Source organism: Alnus glutinosa, chromosome 9 (genome assembly GCF_958979055.1).
Source record: "Alnus glutinosa chromosome 9, dhAlnGlut1.1, whole genome shotgun sequence".
Taxonomy (NCBI): domain Eukaryota; kingdom Viridiplantae; phylum Streptophyta; class Magnoliopsida; order Fagales; family Betulaceae; genus Alnus; species Alnus glutinosa.
The window spans coordinates 27,922,174-27,941,426 of NC_084894.1; the positions used below are offsets into that span (position 1 = coordinate 27,922,174).

Sequence of the window (19,253 nt, forward strand, 5' to 3'; positions counted from 1 at the left end):
TTATTTCCTTTGGGGCGTTTGACTAAGCCCAATCAAGCCAGTTTTCAGTTTTTTCACGCCTGAATTGAGCTAAACCAAAGCCTGAACCTACCTTGGATGCCAAGGAAGCCCTAATGGGAGCTCTTGCCTAACTTGACTCCTCTTGGCAATCGTCTTTCTGCCCCCACAAAAAACTAAAGATATAATCCGTTTAATTAAATGAATCGAATTAAAATTAAAATGTAATTTTATATTCATGCCTTCTCGACACGCAGCTTTTGAGATTGACAATTTTTTACATAACTCATAAACCAAATACAAAATTAATGTGTAATCTGTTTAGTTAAATGAGTTGAGTTAAAGTTGAATTATATAATCTTATACTCTGATACTACTAAAATCTAATTGGCTAATACAAATTGCCACCCCAAAAGCAGACACCTTTTCAATAATCAACACAAAATTAAAACTAAAAAGCCAACACAATGGTCAAATTTGGTCGATTCAAACATTGAGTGGATAACTTCAGCAATCCCAATATCCATTTCATTACATAAAATTCCGGACTCGAGGCTGCAGGCACCATGCACAGATCGAAAAAACTGAGATAAACAAGTCATTTTCCTCTCCAATCTATGGAGCTTCAGGGCTCCTTCCAGCATGCAGCTCCCATCCTTTTGGATCTATTTCCACCTGTCAACCATACATACAGACAATGACTTTAATCTGATTCAGTGTGAAACAGTTTGCTTTAATATCTGAGGAATGGAATGCATTTTCTGACCATGTTTTAGGGTTGCATTTGGTACTGAAATTTCACAAACTAAACATGTGATTTTAATTCAAATTACAGAAATTGTATTGTTTCAGAGTTCTTTTTTTAAAAATTACAATTAGAATACGTAGAAAAATCTGCGTTTTCAAATCGAATGCAAGGAAGTGTTTTTTTAAAAACCGCAAACCCAAAGAGAGCTTTATTATCTTAGGGAGTGCATTTGATACAGGATTTGTGTTCCAAACAGGAGCAGATTCTTTCTTGACAGCAGAAACTCACATAAATTTTAAGGCAACATTTAGTTGAAAGGCAATAAAATAAGTACCTGGAATGCTTTGTCCCTCCAGTGAAAGATACAGCCACGGGCTTCCATGAATTCAAAAATAGATTGAGGAAGTAATGGTTTGAAGGATTTGTGGAGCTTCACTTTTGTTAGCCCTTGACAGGACAACAAGGCAGCGGCCAGACCGTTAGGGGTCAAACCAGCCAAGTGCAAGATAGTCATGTTTTGCAGCCGGTTTGTGCTCGCGAGAGCTAAGAGCCCTGCATCTGTAATCGCACAATATGACAAGTTTATCTGCAGCAAAAAGAAATTAACCCCTAATATTAGTTTTCCACGGCGGTCAATGTCCCTGGCAATGAGAGGAAATGGAGAGTACCTGTTTGAGGTTTTGGGAAAATTGAGCAAGTGGAATCATTCCATTATCATTAATGTTGACACACTTCTTTATGTCCAGAACCATAAGTTGCCTACATCCCATGGCGACAGCTGATAGACCCTTTGATGAGACAGAAGGACACCCTCGGATCTCAAGTGCTTTTAACATCAGACATTTTGACAAAGATATTAACGAATTATCGGTAATTTTCTCGTTATAGGCAATGTTAATCATCTCCAGTGCAGGACAGCCATGAGCAATTGCCGCTATGCCAGCATCAGTTATTCCAGAGGATCTACAAGAGGAAGAAAACAAGATTAATAGACTAAGAATGTTGGGCATTTTGATATAACTTGAGCTAGCATTATTATTATGAAAACAAGTCTATGAAATGAATTTGAAATTTCAAATAGTTACGGTTTTCTGACTAAAATGAAATGATACCATTTTCTAAAGCAAATAATGTTCTTGTTTTGGTGCAGTTTGCGAACACTTTGCAGGACATGCTAAAATTTCTACTATTGAATGAAATATCTGTTTGTGTAAATTTCCCAGTATACATGTAGTTGGGATTGCCAATTGTACTGTAGTTAAAGTGTATATAGTATGCCGTACGAGAAAGAGAATCATGGTGATTCGTCATTTGTCAAAGCATTGCTCAATGCATCCCCCTACAACACCCCACCAGGGGCCTCCTCCTTATCAGAGCATCTGTAGGTTCATTATCAATATCACCTTGATATTGAACAATGAAGGGGGAATGCTCCTTAAGTCCAAGAAAGCTTGAAGAGGACACCATTTATGGTTCATTCTATGGCTAAGGTTTAATTGGATAGGAATCTGTGAAGAGTTAAAAAGTCACGAACCTGTAGAGATCCAGCTCTTTGAGCATGGAACAACCATTTGCAACATGGGTAAGCCCATGATCAGTTATGTTCAAGCAAATCGCAAGTTTCAAGGTAAGAAGTTTGGAACATCTTGATATGGACTTCAAACCTGCAAAACGAAGCGACATAAATCATCTGCAGATAGTATAAGTCAAACAAAGGACAGCTAAGGCCCATTGGCAAAACCTTCATTGTCAATATCATTATCTGTGACATCCAATTCCTTCAAGAGTCGGCAACGCTGTCCAATCAACTCAAAAGCATCCTTTGAAACCAAACTACAAGACTCCATCTTCAGAGAAGTGAGGAAGGTGCATGAATTTGTTATGCTGTCTATAGAGGCATATGTTATCTTGCGACAGCATGTGATGTCTAACTTCCTCAATTCTTTGTGTGTTTGCACGAGGAAGGACAGGCATTCATCAGTAATGCCTGAGCACTTACTTAAGCTGAGCTCCTTGAGTGAGGCAAGCCAATTTCCAATGCCTTTTATGGCAGAGGTTGTAACTGAACAACCATCTAACTTAATTGATTGCAACCCCGAAATACTTTGCATACATTTTGCTAGATCAGTGGTGACCTGAACCACCATTAGAGATGTAAAGAATGAGTCATACAAAAACTTCTACAAGGGAAATCAGCATAAAGATTTTACGGACTTACTGCAGGACCATATGTTAGGATAAGCTGCTGTAGGCCATCAGCGCCATTTGTCAGAGAAGACAAACCCACATGACTGACATTCGGACAATTTGACATATTTAGCAACTGTGAAAAATGAAAAATTCAATAAATGTCAAAAACAATAACATTGAATTGAAGCAGGATAAAGAAATGATTCTGGCATATCAGTTGAGAGAATGACTGCAGCTGATAACACTGAATGGATCCTCAACGTTCAACATATTAAATGTTTATATGATGGGCGTATACGGTAAGAGTTATGCTAAAAAGATGGCATGCCAGAAAAACATGATAAATCATCGAAGTGGTAAAACTAAGTACTACAATTATGAAAAAAATAAAATGTACCTTTAGTGACTTGCAACTATGTTTGAGGGTTGCAAGGCCATCATCATCAATACCAGGGCATCCCTCAAGAACCAAATCTTCAAGATGCTCTAGTTGCAGGATTGGTGAAAGACATTTCTCAGTGATCTGCAGGACCAAAGCATAGAAATTTTGGTTTCAAAAAAATTGATAAGACTGACTAATACTGATTAATGAGAGAGGGTATGCATATGATTGTAAAGGAGACTTTGAATTTATGAAACCGGATTAATTAAGCATTGACTACTCTGTCTTATCTCATGACTCTATCATTCCATTATGTCAAGATCTGCTGCAGGAACTTCTCTTTCTATTTAACACTGGAAAACCCAGTCCAGATAAGAAAAAAAACAGTGGCCGCACGCAGAAGAAAGTCTAATCAATCATGAAATAAAGAAATGAAAATTACAAAAAATAAAAAATAAAAAAATCACTACTTGTGGTTGGCTACTTGGCTTATATGCTAAGATGGTGGCTTCTTATCACACGCATCTTTTTGACAAATGACTGGTCAATCATCATTAACCCCCACCAAAGCAAAAGAATCACCCACTATCTAATATATCATTGAAGAAATTAGCAAGCTATCGTATTGTTTAGCGTAATCATCCACAGTAAGTAGACAATCTTACTGTAACCCAACTTGCTGTTTAGTAGATTACCTTAATCATCTAATACAACTTTTGAAGAAACCGATATTTCCAATATGATTATGAAGGAAAAATCTCATAGAAGAAAAGTAAAACCCATAAAACCCCCCAGAGGTATGAAAATTCAATCAGATTGGAAAGAATTACGGCATCAAACCACGACAACAACAGCACGCACAAAGAAGAACACGGTTCCCATCTTAACCCAGAATTGAATGTCAACCCTCATATCATTCTGCCTACATATCAACCGCTGCTCAAATTTCCTCAGCTTTGCAAATTGATCAATTAACACAGGCACAATTCCACAAACGCAAAGCGAACTCAGAGACCCCAAAATGAAGTGAATTCAAAAGCAACCAACCAGCAACTACACCACAATAAAAAAATAAAAATAAAAATAAAAAAACGATTTTCCTCCTTTTTTTTTTTTTTTCTGAGCAAACAATTTGTTAAAGAAAAGAACTTCAACTACTGGAATGCAGAACCAATTAATAACTTAAGAAAATTACTTAAAGCTTAATTAATCAAGGTGACTTTTTTCTTTTCCTTTCCTTTACTCGGCTTTCTTAGCTACCAAACAGTAACTTACCGGCAAATAAGAGAGATCCAAACTCCGAATCTCCTTGCACTTCATAGCGATCAACCCCACCCCCCAATCGCTCACCCGCAGGCACCACTTCAAGCACACCAACCTCAACTTCCTGCACCCCACAGCCACGCAGCCAATCCCCATGTCCGTGACCATCTTACACCTCGCCAGCCACAGCCTCTCCAGGCTCTTCGCCTCCCCTACAGCCTTCAACGCCGAGTCGCTCAGCTCCGTCCGGTTCGATAGGTCGATCTCAACCAGCCCCGCACAGTTCCCCACCAGGCTCGCCAGCCCCACCTGCGTGAAGACCCTCGACCTCGACAAGTCAATCGAACGCAAACGACCAGCCGTCGCGAGCGCTACGTGGGTCAACGTCGCGTCGTCGAGGCGAGGGCAGCGGGAGAGGTCGAGGTGGGAGATAGAACGGTACCGCTTCAGCGCTCTGAGTATTAGGTCGCACCGGAGAGCCCTCAGGTTTCTGCGGTGGCGGGACTCGATGGTGTAGAAGGCCTTGCAGACTAGAGAGAAGGACTTCTTTGCCAATGCGTCGTCGTTTAGGCGGTCGAGGATTGCGAAAACGATCTCCTCGGTGAGCAGGTCAAATGGGTTGGCGATCATTGTATTTGTGTTCTGCCTTTTCATGGCTGGAGTTTTCGTGAGTACAGTGGGCACCGTTTGTGAAGGTTTATATCATACAGTGGAGAATGGCGGAAGGCCTGGCCTGGGAGATTCTACGTGGGGGTTAGATGTAACTGATAACTGATAACTGAAAATGGCGGTTGAGTTGGCTGAGCTTAAAGCCTCAATTCTCAATGCCATTGATGGTTCAGCTGGGGGAGGACCGTTAAAGGAAGGTGGTGGAACAAGAGGGACGTGAAATTACAGGACTAGGCTTTTTGGTGCAACTCTATCTCACTGTTCAGTGTTGACCCATTTTTTATCGGATAAAGTTGGGTAATTTTTTTTATTTTTTTTCATATTTTAAACACATTTAAATTTAATAAATCGTGTTTAAAAAAATTCTTTCAACTTAATTTAAAATAAAACTTTATCTTAAGAAAATAAATTTCCAACCAATCCGTCGGAAAACATTATCCCGATTGATTATTCTCACCTGTTCATATTGGCTCCTATTTTGCATTATTTTACTAATCATTTTGATTGGTCTATTTTATTTTTCTGACTTGTGTACATCAGTACATGTCACATCTTCTAATCTCGAATACCAATAATAAATTTTTCATACGTAAAGAGAGAGGCAAATTGTGCTATTCACGAGCTAACAAAAGCGGTCATTAAGCAAGGCATAGATTAAGTATGGAGGAAAAAAAATTTTATTTAAATTAAAATAAAATAAAGCCCACTTTAAGATTTAATATTCTAAAATTATGTTATAGGGAAGAGTGTAATTAAAATTATGGTATAGGAAAGATACCGTACGAATCTTTAAATTCGTTTGTGCTTCCTCTTGTAATCACCATACAATTAAAAAAATATGAGTAAATTGCAAAAATTGATGGATCCGGATTATTCCTACATGCTGGGGGGCATTTTGGGCATTGGGCAGACTGTCCACCGTCAATGGAGTGGGCCCAGTGGGGGGCCCATGGAGCACCAAGCGAAGCGATCTCATTCGGGGCAGGAACATGTGAGGAAGGACAGGTTCAAGTGCACATGGTACGGCAAATTAAAAAGCCAAAGGAAATTAAACGTACCATACGTTTACGGACCGAAACTCACGCGCCCTTTCCGGCGTGATATTTTTCTATCTAATAATCACTGTCGCCTGTCCTGTCGGGGACAGGTGTTCTCACTGTTCTATCGTGTTGTGAAGCTTACGAGGAGTGTGATCCCCACGCGTTATCAGATTTGTGTACGGAAGGTCTCCAGGAGGCGAGTGGTTGCACGGTGCGGCCCCACTTGCGAATTGATGGGCCAACCAATGAACAGATAAGAGAGAACCACGTCGCCCGACGCCAGATTGTTAGGTTTCATCACCACTCGCATTAGAGAATGAATACTGGGTGCGTTGCCTCTCATCCACTTGCTATTTTTCTATACTAAACTCATTTTGATAGAAAAATGCTTTAATCTACCCTCTTATCGTAATATTATCTTACTTTGTTGTTGTAGTCCGCTGTCGTGTCGGTGTTAATTTATTTTTAAATCAATTATTATTTTTTAAAAAAATAAAATAATAAATAATAAAAAATTTGTATGGTCATATCAACAATATGAGATAATGGTCCTCTATAATAAACCCCTCCCCACTCCCCTCCTCACCCTTTCCCCCCTATTTTTTACTGTTTACTGTCGGTACGGGTATAACACAAAGTTGAAATGGTTGGCTCAATTCTAATTTTACCCCCAACCCAATGGGATAATGGCACTGTGTTGTGCATGATGTTTTGCAAGGGGGTAGTGTTTTTGCTGATTGGGTAAATTAGGAAACCAGTATACCATAAATTTTAGTCTTCTTTCAAATCCGTACTGACAGGCACAGAGGGAAAGGGGGGAAGGAATTTATTAAACAGAACAGGCCAATATAGTTTCAAACATTACTCTTTTTCATATTCGTACTAAACTACGAATATGAAATGGATTAAATTGTAGATCCAAAGATTAGTATCATAAATAATTTATTCAATTCAACCTATTAAACTGATATATATTCTTATAATTCTCATGTGCATTTTAATATATGTCAATTTAATTGACTGAATAAAAAAAAAAATTGTCGACTACTAAAAGTTTGGATTAGTATTTGAATAATGAATATAATAAATTAAAAACGTTCTTATCATTCAAGCACTTGTTCCAACATTTTAAAAGTTGCCATTTCTTTATTTTAAAGTTTTGGACTTTAACTTGCAATCTTTCTATTCATTTCATTCATATCATATTTCAGTTGAACACTTGAAATTGCATATAATAACATGAGTTAACGTGAAGTTTAGATCACTCCTCACATGCCCAAGATGGATTCTGCCCAACAAAATAAATGTTGCTTCAAAATTTATCTTATCTCATAATCAATCTAAAAGGATATATAAATTATCTAATAACCTTGAAGGTCATAATTTCTTTTGCCCCCCTATTTGATTCAGTCATTGAAACCCATCACCATCTCTTTCTTCAATGCCATTTTCATTAGAGTGGTTTGGTGTCTCTCTTTTCTTCAATTTGAACTGTCTTTTTCCCTTCTTTTTTTTAATGAGTAAAACTTTGTTGAAAAAACTCAACGAAAACAAAGAAACACGCAATCCCCCAAAAAACAAGAGGCATAAAAGCTAGATGGGGAAGCCAAACAAGCAAGAGAGTAGGAGTGCGTTTGACACTTATTTTTTAGACAAAAATACAATTTTAAACAAATCGTAGAAAATATATTGTTTGATATTACTTTTTTTAAAAATTGAGATTTGAAAACGTATAAAATAATAATAATAATAATAATCTCAAAAGTGATGCTCAAAGCGTGCCGGTAATTCCTCTGGAACAACCTAGCATTTCTCTCACGGTGGAGCCAACAACCAGGAAACCTCATGTTGAATGGTATGTCTCAAGTTCAAGATCTTCTTCCAAGACTAGAGCAATCCGAAGGAGGTCTTTCACATCCCAGAAATTCTCATCTCTAATAAAATCGGTTGTAACCCAACTGGCCAGATAGACTGACTACTACTAGAGCAAATTAGCCATACATGTTTTGGCACAACTCCCATCCTCTTGATACTCAAACCTCCCTCTTTCTTGGGAAGGCAGGCTGAGTCCCAGGAAACTTAGCCCCTGAGCAATTTGATTAAGCTCACCACCTTTCCAAAGAAAAGACATGAGGATCTTTTCAACCTGACATATCACTCCTTTGGGAAGGATGAAGAGAGATGACCAGAGTACACCTGCATAGCAAAGTGGAGTTGGCTTTGGTTCTCAATCATCTCTGTTTAGCAGAATGGATAAAATGTTTTCTAAATCCTCGAAAATCTCTTCAAATCAATCTCGAGGACACTAACTCCCTTCTCATTTTTGCATGTATAGCTATAAAGACAATTTGGATGCCTTGCAACAAAAATTATTCATGCAAGTCGCCACTTTGATGCAACTGAACTTGCAAATCTAACAAAGCAGAATTTAAAGGGAACATCTCTCAGCTTGGGCAACCATTTAGCGGAAAAAACCAGAGATACAAAAATGGCCTCTCTTGCTACCCAATGCAAGCAAAATAAATTCTGATGTTGCCATACGCCAATACTTCCCAATATGCACAGTAATACACAAAGATCATCAAGGCATATCAAATATACCTGGACGACCAAAGAACAGCCTGGTGACCCAACAAAAGAAGCTAAAGCAGCACTTATGGCAAACATCATATAATATCACGCTTGTCTTGTGTTGTTCCTAGCTAATTTGTAATCTGCCCAAAGAAAAACCAAATCTAGCAAATATTCTTTTCTTTAGTTGGACAAAGGTAAGAATTGGATTTCCCAATCTACCCGCTTTGCTAGGAAGGAAAATTCGGTGAAGATCTTAACGTTAGATCTTATACCATGAATATTCTCTTTTTTATATTTTATGGTGACATTCAAAAAAAATTTATAAACCTAAATCATAGCAAAAAAAATCAGCGCTTTTATAAATAAACCAAAATAGATCTGAGGGAAATAATATTGAAATATACAAAGAGAAGTTGGGATGCCAGCACAAATCTGGCATTATAAACCCGTAATGGTTCTTGGGAAACCATTGTTTGAAGCACCAGGTTGAACAATGAGTCACTTTACCAGAAATGGCACATTAAGGAACAAGATTGCACCCAACCAATTAGATTCGTAAAAGCAACCAAGATAAGACAGGTTTTACAGCATTCAGTAATCATACATTTTCTACAAGGTAGTTTAATTTTCTCATTCCATCTGATAGTTTCTTACTTTCTTTTAAATCATAACTAATGAAAATCAGTATTTGCACTTTGTTTCTTGAAGACCTAACAAGACTGCAGTATGCATAAGTGATTGCTGTGAGAACATATCCCCCACAAAATCAAGGCAATAGTTAAAAACAACGCTTGCTGTGAGAACGATATTGCTTACTTCTTCGCAAAAGTGATTGTCATGGGGTTATGCGGAGTGATTTTGAATCCTTGAAGGGCCTGCATGGCCATGGAGGACTGCTGGTCGTCTTCAAATTCTACAAAAGCGATACCTGGCTTTGCTTCAATCATTCGGACTTCCCTAAATCCTGGATATTGTTGGAACAGCATCTCCAACATCATACTAGTGGCTTCATGGGGCAAATTCTCTATGAAGAGTATATTGTTTGGAGCTACTGCTTCTTGTGAGCTTGGGTTTGCTTGGCGGAATGGGGCCTGCATATAACACAAAGACAGTTTAATAGAAGTTGCATTAATCAACAAGTATACTCTCCTCAAGTTTCAAATTCTTCTGAAAAAAAAAAAAAAAGTAAATATGCAAAAGCTTGGAACTGGGATCTGTGATCCTCCATCCCACCCCTGATATCTATAGGCTAATGGTTGACCTAAAACGACGATCGCATAACCATTGTAACAAATAAACAATGTGCCACATCAAGGTACGCAAAGTAATATATCTGATGGGCCCTCTCACTATCCCAATTTAATAGTTGTACTGATCAACAAGCATATTCAACTCCATTTTCAAATTCTTTTCAGGGGAAAAAAAAAAGTGTATGCATAGGAGTTTAGAGATATGCAAAAGCTTGGAACTAGGATCTCTTTTTTTTTTTGTGATAAGTAAGAAAGGTTTTATTAAAAAAGCGTAAGGCATCCTTAAATACACAGGGAGTATACATAAGAACAATCAAACCAGCTCACAAAAAGAAACCCAAACAAACCTACAAGGACCTAAGCCCTTAAACTTGAGACCCATTAGGAGCACTCAAAGCTTGGAACTAGGATTTGTGATCCACCATTCCAACCTTTTTTTATAAGTAAAAGAAATTCATTAAAAGCGCAAGGGGTACAACCCAAATACACATGAAGTTTACAAGAGAAACACCTAGCAAATCAAGAATAAAAAAGAGAACATAAGTATGCATGGCTAGAGACATGAAGAAAGGCGGTAGCAGAGATCTACTCAAATAAGGCTTTAAGAAAACAAGTCCGTAGATTTGAGCTCGTTCTATCTTGATCATTGAAGCTTCAAGCATTTCTTTCTCTCCAAATGCACCACAACAAAAAGGAAGGAATTGCATTCCAAACAATGATGAAGTAATTCTTGTTGACCCTCCTATTCCAACACGCCAAAAGATCCACCACCCGTTTAGGCATAACCCACTCTACCCCAAACATCTGAAAAACAATCATCCAAAGCTCTCTTGCGACATCACAATGAAGAAGAAGATGATACAGGGTTTCCCCACTCTTTTTACATAAATAACCCTAGTCTATCACGCTATGATGTGACGCTAGCGGAGATTATCCAAAGTGAGAATTTTCTCAAGGGAAGCTTACCAAGCAAAGAAAGTCAACCTCAAAGGAACTTTTGTCTTCCAAATGCTCTTCCAAGGGAAAGGGGAGTCAACATTAGGAATAAGAACCTTGTAAAAATATCTGACCTCAAAAGGTCTTTTTCTTAGGGCGTCCAACATAGTCTATCATCACCCTCCTAACCCACTCTAGCGGAATACAAATCATTGAAGAAAGGGGAGAGTCCACCTCCCAATCATGCACCAACCTACTGAAGTTAATGTCACAATGAACCGTATTATTGCTAACACTCCTAGGTTAGCCACCATTGTATCCCTATTCCTTGCAAGACAAAATAACTCCGGAAAAGATTCCTTCAAAGGACGATCCCCACACCATATATCATGCGAAAACCTAGTACAAGAGCCATCACCCACCTCCACACTAGTAAAAATATAGAAAATATCCCACCCCCTCCTAATGTGTTTCCAAAGACTCACCCCATAAGTTCCAGTGACCCCCTTAGTACTCCATGCCCTCACCAAACTTCATAACTTTTATGCACAATCTGATGCCAAAAATAATAAATAAATAAATACCTCTTTCTCCATAGCAAACCTTCATAACCACTTACCCAAAGGGCCTGATTAAATGTAGCCAAGTTCCTGATCCCTAGCCCTCCAAAATGGATAGGAGTACAAACCTTCTTCCAATTGACAAGATGGAATTTAGGCTCATGATCCAACCCACTCCACACAAAAAAATCTGTTTGCAATTTTTCTAACTGATTAGCAACACTAACCGATATAGGGACAAGGGAAAGGAAATAGGTAGGAAGGTTTGATAGAGTGTTCTTAATCAACGTTACTCAACCGCCCTTAGACAAGTAAAGTCTTTTCCATCCACATAATTTTCTCTCCATTTTCTCAATCATAGAATCTCATGCCTTAAACAAGTACCCAAAGGGAGGCCCAAATATTTCACAGGCAATGAAGGTACCCTACAACCCAGAATACGAGCCAACCCACTCACATTTGGCACGCAACTCTGATTTAGCCAAGTTAATCTTCAACCCAAAAACAGCTTCAAAGCAAAGGAGGACACATCTTAGGTATTAAAACTGGTATGGAGCAGTCCCATAGAAAATGAGGGTACCCTTAGCAAAAAGGAGATGTGATACTTATACGAGATCATCACTCCTAGACCCCACCAAAAACTAAAAGTAAAGCCTCCATTCCCAGCAGCTGCCATCATAGGACTCAAAGCTTCCATAACAATCACAAAAAGAATGGGGGAGAGAGGGTGTCTCAGACCCCGAGAGCTATTGAAGAAACCACTAGGCGTATCATTAATCATGATAGAGAAGTGAATGATATGCAATGTGCAATCCACTTCCGCCACCTCTCCTCAAAACAACATCTCCTTAACAAGTAAAGCAAAAAGTCCCAACTGACATAATCACAAGCCTTCTCGCATTCTAAGTATTGGGAATGATATTCTCCAATACAGTTTCCATTCTCTTTGCCAAGACCTACGCAATAATTTTGTAGATGCCACTCACCATGCTAATAGGACAAAAGTCTTTGACCTCAACATCCCCTATTTTCTTAGGGATAAGACTTATGAACGGAGCATTCAGACTTTTCTCAAATTTACCCTACTGATGGAACTCAAGAAAGACTTCCATGACCTTTATTGTGAGAACATCCCAATAGGATTGGAAGAAAGCCATAGGAAAACCATCTAGACTTGGAGCCTTATCCCCATTCATGTCTTTCATTACCTCAAAAGCCTCCCCTTTCCTCAAAAGCTCGTTCCAATCAAATTGCCTCTTCCGCACAGATAGATTGAAATGGGACCATCCACATCTGGGCCCCAATGCTCACTCTCGAAGTAGAGCTAAGAGTAAAAATGAATTATATGCTCCTTAATATCGGACAAATTGGAGGAACGCCATTGATAACCAACTTCTCTATAGTGTTGCAATATCTATTAGGATTAGCAATCTGGTGGAAGATCTTGGTATTTTTATCCACCTCTCTTAGCCATAACACCCTCAACTTTTGCCTCCAACACACCTCCTTCAAAAGAGTAGTCTTTTCCAACTCTGTTGTAACCACATCCTTACTCAATTTCTCTTCCCCAGACAGAGGCCTCTACTTCTCAGTCACATCTAAGCCCTTGTAGCTCGTCAAGAAGAGCCATTTTTTTCTCTTTTCAACATTATCGAACTCCAATTCATTCACTTCTTTAAGTCGGCTTTCAGAGCTTTTAACTTTTGAGCTAAGACAAAACTGGGACACCCTTAAAAGCAATACGAGTTCCATCAGTGTCTCACTTTCTCAACAAATCCATCAGTTTTCAACCACATGTTTTCAAATTTAAAATAACTTCTGCCCCTTTGAAAATCACCACAATCAAGAAGTATTGGGAAATGATTTGAGAGAAGTCTGGATAACTTGCTCTAAACAACATATAGAAAGTGAGCCTCCCAATCAGCAGAAATGAGAAACCTGTCAATTCTAGACTAGGGGGGGAGTCACGGTTGTTAGACCAAGTGAAACTTCCACCCTAGGGAGGTAAATCCATAAGACCCTGCTCAAAGATAAAGTCTGAAAATTATTCCATAACAAGAGAGGAATTAACCCCTGATCTCTAACTAGGGAAACAAGAGATGATAAAATCGCCCCCAATACACCAAGGGATATCCCACCACAAAATCAGACCTACTAGCTCCTCCCATAGCGACCGACGGTCGACATTTGATCCACCATTCCACCCCTAATATCTATAGGCTAATTGTTGACCTAAAATGAAGATCACATAACCATTGTAACAAATAAAAACATGTGCCACATCCAAGTAAGCAAACTAAGATATCTGACAAGCCCTTTCACTATCCCAATTGTCATGGCGCAGGAGCCTTTTGGTAAGTTTATAGCCATTGTGAAGGTTGATGTTTGGAAATCTCCTCATGCAAGGGGTTTGCTTCGGTGGGGGTTTCTCGGGCCGAACCCCGCAATGCAGGTTATTCCTCATCCTTCGCTTGCAATGCCAGTTGCTTCGTCGTCGACTCCGACTGTAAGGGAAGTTGGGGAGGAAGGGGTTTTCCCTACCCCTTGGGTAGTTGTTCCTGTCACTCGCTGCTAACATGGGTGATGATTTCAGGTTGACTAGTTTGATTCAATCTCAGAAGTGGCCGGTAGGCTTTAGTTCGTCTTCAAAGATGGTGGTGTGGGTTCAGGGAGACAATTTGAAGGATGAGGTTGATGGAGATTTCCCTTACCTTTTGGGTGTTTTTCCTCCTGCCATGCCCTTGGATTGGGCTTTGGGTTGTGAGGACACTGTGATGGGGATCTCGTGTGAGGGGTTTGAGGATACGACTTTGGTGTTCTTGACAACCATTGAAGAGGATCATCATTGGGAGGTAAAGGGTGTGCGTTCTAAGAATAGAGGTAGAAGGGAGCTGTTGAACTTAGAATGCCCCATAAACTATGACATTGCATGCTCGTCCTCTAGGCTTGGGAAAGTCAAGGCTCACATGCTGTAGCTTTGAGTGATTTGCGTGAGTTTCGGGTTGGTGTGCTTGTCAGGTTTCATGGCTTTTCAAGTTTTGTGGTATCTTTGGGTCTTTGTTAGGTGCTTTATGTGAATATTGCATGTGTACTTAGGGCGCCTTACGCTTTATTATAAAATCTATATTACTTATTAAAAAAAATAAAAAATCAACAAGTATATTCAACTCCATTTCAAATTATGTTTTGGGAAACATAATAAAAATGGAGTATGCATAAGAGATAGGAGATCAAAGATATGCAAAAGCTTGAACTGGGATCTGTGATACACCATCCCACCCCTGATATCTATAGGCTAATGGTTGTCCTAAAACAGCAATCACATAACCATTGTAACAAATAAACATTGCGCCACATCAAGGTAAGCAAACTAAGATATCGGATGGGCCCTCCCATAATCCCAGAGAGAGCAAATATAATACACACACAAACACATGTATGTACTAAAAAGAGGGGGGGAGGGAAGAAAGAAAAAGTTACCGCTGTAGCCCCATTTTCAGCACTTGCACCATTACCCATGGAAGATTGTTGCGCTTCATCAGCACGCCGCTTTCTTTCAGCTGGAATATGCAAGTTTAGGTAAGAAGATGTACACACAGAACAAAAGAAAAAAATATAAACATAAATAACATGGAATTTGTAAATTCGTTAACTTATAACTGGATTCAATCAGGAAAAGAGAAGGTATATGGGTGGCATTAAGATCCCTTTCATCAATACAACAAACCAAGTCCTTCCTCCAGAAATTTTCCTCCAACACCCACAAACTGCCTTTAGCGTTTAAAAAAGATAATAATTAAAGAAAAAAATCTACGGATCCATACTTCTGATACCGGAAGAGCACCATATATGAAAACATGCAGACCAGGATATCGGCAGGATGATTCTTTGTCCACCTTTGTTTCTGGTTTGATACTTGATTGTTTTTATGGAAAACATTTTCTCAGTAGTAAAATTTGCTCAATCATGCATATTATAACTGATAATCAATCAATTACAATATAAATTTGCCTTAAAAGATGATTGAATGGTCTTATATATAATGTTGTCTTGATGTTGATATACAAGCAAGCCACAAGAGCCTCCTTGCTGTAGTCGAGTAAAGAATGGTAGCAAATTTAATTCTTTCAGAGCTCAAAAGCAGAATATTCGAATATAATTACTGTTATATTCTTTTTTTTAGAGGTAGATACAGCTCATGCACCCATATCGGATTGAACAGTGGCCTTGCCCTCCACTCCTTAGTTATGGGAGGAGAAGATACCATTAATTTAAAGTGCACTAGTATGCTGACATTCGATTATGCTTGTTTCTTATACCCCTCATCGCCTTCTAAAATTTCTTGGCGTAAGTTCTTTTTGAATGCACATCATTCCTAGGTTCTAGCATATACATCTGGTGCTAGGTAAATCATTCTCAACATTCTTAGACACGAAGCAAACTTATCATTCATTTGACGTAACCAGCACGATTATATGCTTAAACTTGTAATAATTCAGGTACCCCAAAGTAATATGACTATTACAACATAGCATTTGTTACGAAATACTTCAACATTTTGCAAGATGTAGATACTAACGGTGATGAAGATTTACAATATAGGAACTGCAAAACAAATTTCACTCACCTTTTTCTTCTTGCTTCTTTTTCTTGTCATAGCTTCCATCTTCTTTAGCAACACAATCTGACTTTGTTTTTGCATATTGAATCCGCTGCACCAAATTGGTCATGCACAAAGTAATATTTACATTTCATTGTAGACAACTAAATAAATGAGAATACAGAAAGCTACTTCAATTTAAAAGAATAGATGAAATAAAAATAATAATCAAAATCAAAATCAAAATCAAAATCAAAAATCAAAACAATGTAGAACTCAAATCAAATCCATGATTTGCAGCTATGACAACTGTCTTCAAAAAATTATTCAAACCTTTCTCTCTAGATTAGAGGGAAAAGATATTCCATTGTATTGGCCCACTTGGTTAAATAAATTACATGTAACAATTCATGGTGGTCTAGTTCAACATATATATATATATATATATATATATAACATGGTTATGTGAAATCTTTTGTTTTTCAACTGGCAAATCAAACACTATTTTTTTTTGTAAGTATTTTAATCTCATTGAAAATGGCAGAGGGGCGCAACCCTAGTACACAGAAAGTATTCTATAGAATTCCCTATTCAGTAGAAAAAGAAGAACAAAGGTTCAAAATTTCATATCAAACACACTTCAACAGAGCAAAGACAATTTACAGCTGCCTAGCAGTGCGAAATGAGATATCAATCACATAGGTACAACAAGTTCGTCATATCAAAATGTTCCGCACTTGCTGCTCATGACGTAGGTCACTAAATATGTATTATGCAAATTCAAGCCTTTTAACCTCCAGATATAAGTTCATCCCAATAAGGACCTAAGAATTTTCCAGTAAACTATTTCTTTAAGTGTAAAAAGATAGAAAAAAAAAATCATTCTATATGATGAGCATGTTAAATTTTGATGCAAACCAAAGCAATTTGGTGCCAAGGATAAGTGCAATATTTTCTGCCAATGCATAAATTTATTTCACCAACAATAGAAAGAGATTACATGAAGACTTAGCATATGAGTAAATCAATCTTCTCTCAACCTTAGAAGAAATGCAATGCCTACAGAATCAAAGATCCATAAAATCCGGGAGGAGTACAAAAATGTATTGCATGGTTTCCAAAAGTTAAAAAAATAAATAAAATAAAATTTTAACACAAACAACCTTGTGGGACAGAATCCAAGATCTAAGGCAACAGTATTAGACAGACAAGCAGGTTGGACCAGGTTTCCAAAAATTGAAATTTTAAATGTAATCCCACAGACCATGCGCAAGCATGTGCACGCTATATGCAACAAAGTACCAATTGGCTTCTTGAGACCCACCATAGGTTTATCATAAAATGGAAAGTTTTGCATTTGCCGCACTGCATTACTAGCAGCTGTTACTTCAGTAAACACAACCCATGCTTGTCCTCGAAGCTTAGGCGTCTTCAAGGAAACAACATCCAAAATTCTTCCATACTGTGAGAATAAGGAGTAAAGGGATCTCTTCAATTCTGTTAAAGGAGTTAGAAAGTGAATACTTCATCAATCCCGTGATAAGTTCAATACTAAGATATATTCATAAAAATAAAAAATAAAAATAAAAATAAAAAGAAGAAGAAAAAGAAGTTCAATACAAAATATGATATGAAGATACTATAGCCAAAATATTATCAGTAAATATAAAGAAGAGTATGTAAGATAGATCAGATCCAAACTTCTAGGAGGTAACAAGACAAAGACCCTGAGACTCTAATCCCTTTTTCTTTTATTTTTTTTCACAGTCAACGAAATTAAGACCTTCCTATGTCGTATATTCCCATCGATTCTGCCCCTCTCCTCATATTTTATGTTCAAACAGCACATTTCACCATAGTGTTCATAATTTAACACCACCCCCCCCCCCCCCCTTCTCTTCCTGTAAGGAAAAGAAATCAAGCATATTCCAATTTCAACATGGCCGCAAGTGAAATACCCAAATCAAACCAGCAAATTCTATGTGGTTGCAAGCCTGTATGGTCTGAGCACAGAGTGTATTTGTCCATAACTCCAATATCATCAGCTACTTGCAAGTTTTTATTTTTATTAATCCCATATCTTCTAATAAAATGGATGGCATGGTAGCTGGATCGCCGAGTTTTCCCCACTTGTCAAATGCACTATTTTCTAGTAACTTTTTTTTTTATGAATATTTTCTAGTAACTTAATTTATTTTAATCTTCAATGTCTTTCATTTTCTTATTTTCCCCATACATTTTACATTGGTGCCAAATTAAATTGCTTCTTCCTCTTGAACCCTTCTCCATAACCATCCAAAATTTCCACTAATCAAGCCTATTCATATGAGACTTATTAAAACATACATGAGCAGTAACCGCGAATCAAGCATCGATATTTCCATTATATTCTCTCAGCTAAAGATTCGCTGCATTTCTACGACAAATGATTTCTACTCATGATCACTCTCACGGAGAAGTTTAGTCTACGCCACCATAGCATTCTCTTAGTTTTGTTTCAAGCATTTTATTTCTGCATCCAAATAATTAACTACCACATACTTCCCAATTCTATAACTATAACTACACTTCCTTTGATCCAAACGGAGCCTCAATAATCTCTCTGGCTCAGAAAACTGAGTTCAAGCAAAAGAAACTGAAGCTTTTATCAGGAATCAAACATATAAAAGGAAAATAGGGAATTTTCACTACAAACACCATGGCAATCACCGCAGCAACTAATCCTCTGTTTGTTTCCCTAGAAATTGTAGGAAGATTGTGACCTATTCTTAATCAACTGAACCTTTTACAACTAATTTGGCTAACTAAATCTTATTTCGCGTAACTCAAACAGTTTCCTCAGGTTTCTCGGGAAAAACCAAACAAAGAGCGAAGAGGTTACCTTCTTTCTTGACCTTTTCGTTGAGATTCTTAATGTATATAGTCTGATTAGGAGGTATATCCCCAGTCAGCATGGTTGCTCAGAGAGAGAGAGAGAGAGAGTGCTACTGCTCAGCCTGTGTGTAATATGTAAAAGAGAGAGGGAGACACTGATTTTGGAGCCG

At 38.0% G+C, this 19,253-nt stretch overlaps 2 protein-coding genes across 2 annotated transcripts; both read right to left on the reverse strand.

The window, feature by feature from the left end:
• Positions 1 to 421: 421 nt before the first annotated feature.
• LOC133877925 (F-box/LRR-repeat protein 3-like) lies at positions 422 to 5,489 on the reverse strand. The gene is made up of 8 exons (XM_062316378.1): positions 4,593 to 5,489; positions 3,333 to 3,458; positions 2,964 to 3,068; positions 2,487 to 2,880; positions 2,280 to 2,409; positions 1,414 to 1,708; positions 1,080 to 1,331; positions 422 to 672 (listed from the first exon to the last, which is right to left on the reverse strand). The coding sequence occupies exons 1-8, from the start codon at positions 5,232 to 5,234 to the stop codon at positions 613 to 615; spliced, it is 2,004 nt and encodes a 667-aa protein (XP_062172362.1). The 5' UTR covers positions 5,235 to 5,489; the 3' UTR covers positions 422 to 612.
• Positions 5,490 to 9,197: 3,708 nt separating this feature from the next.
• Positions 9,198 to 19,253, reverse strand: LOC133878587 (U2 small nuclear ribonucleoprotein B'' 2-like). The gene is made up of 5 exons (XM_062317157.1): positions 19,091 to 19,253; positions 17,534 to 17,706; positions 16,237 to 16,321; positions 15,090 to 15,169; positions 9,198 to 9,954 (listed from the first exon to the last, which is right to left on the reverse strand). The coding sequence occupies exons 1-5, from the start codon at positions 19,161 to 19,163 to the stop codon at positions 9,676 to 9,678; spliced, it is 690 nt and encodes a 229-aa protein (XP_062173141.1). The 5' UTR covers positions 19,164 to 19,253; the 3' UTR covers positions 9,198 to 9,675.

Bases quoted from the DNA above. Each gene is read 5' to 3' on its own strand.
- LOC133877925 (XM_062316378.1), bottom strand. From the start codon at position 5,234: ATGAAAAGGCAGAACACAAATACAATGATCGCCAACCCATTTGACCTG. The intron at 3,069-3,332 runs GTACATTTTATT...CATTTTTCACAG, and splicing joins ATAGTTGCAAGTCACTAAAG to TTGCTAAATATGTCAAATTG. The intron at 1,709-2,279 runs GTTCGTGACTTT...TTCCTCTTGTAG, and splicing joins AAAGAGCTGGATCTCTACAG to ATCCTCTGGAATAACTGATG.
- LOC133878587 (XM_062317157.1), bottom strand. From the start codon at position 19,163: ATGCTGACTGGGGATATACCTCCTAATCAGACTATATACATTAAGAAT. The intron at 17,707-19,090 runs GTAACCTCTTCG...CTCCTTTAACAG, and splicing joins CGAAAAGGTCAAGAAAGAAG to AATTGAAGAGATCCCTTTAC. The intron at 16,322-17,533 runs GTGGGTCTCAAG...AATTTGGTGCAG, and splicing joins CATTTTATGATAAACCTATG to CGGATTCAATATGCAAAAAC.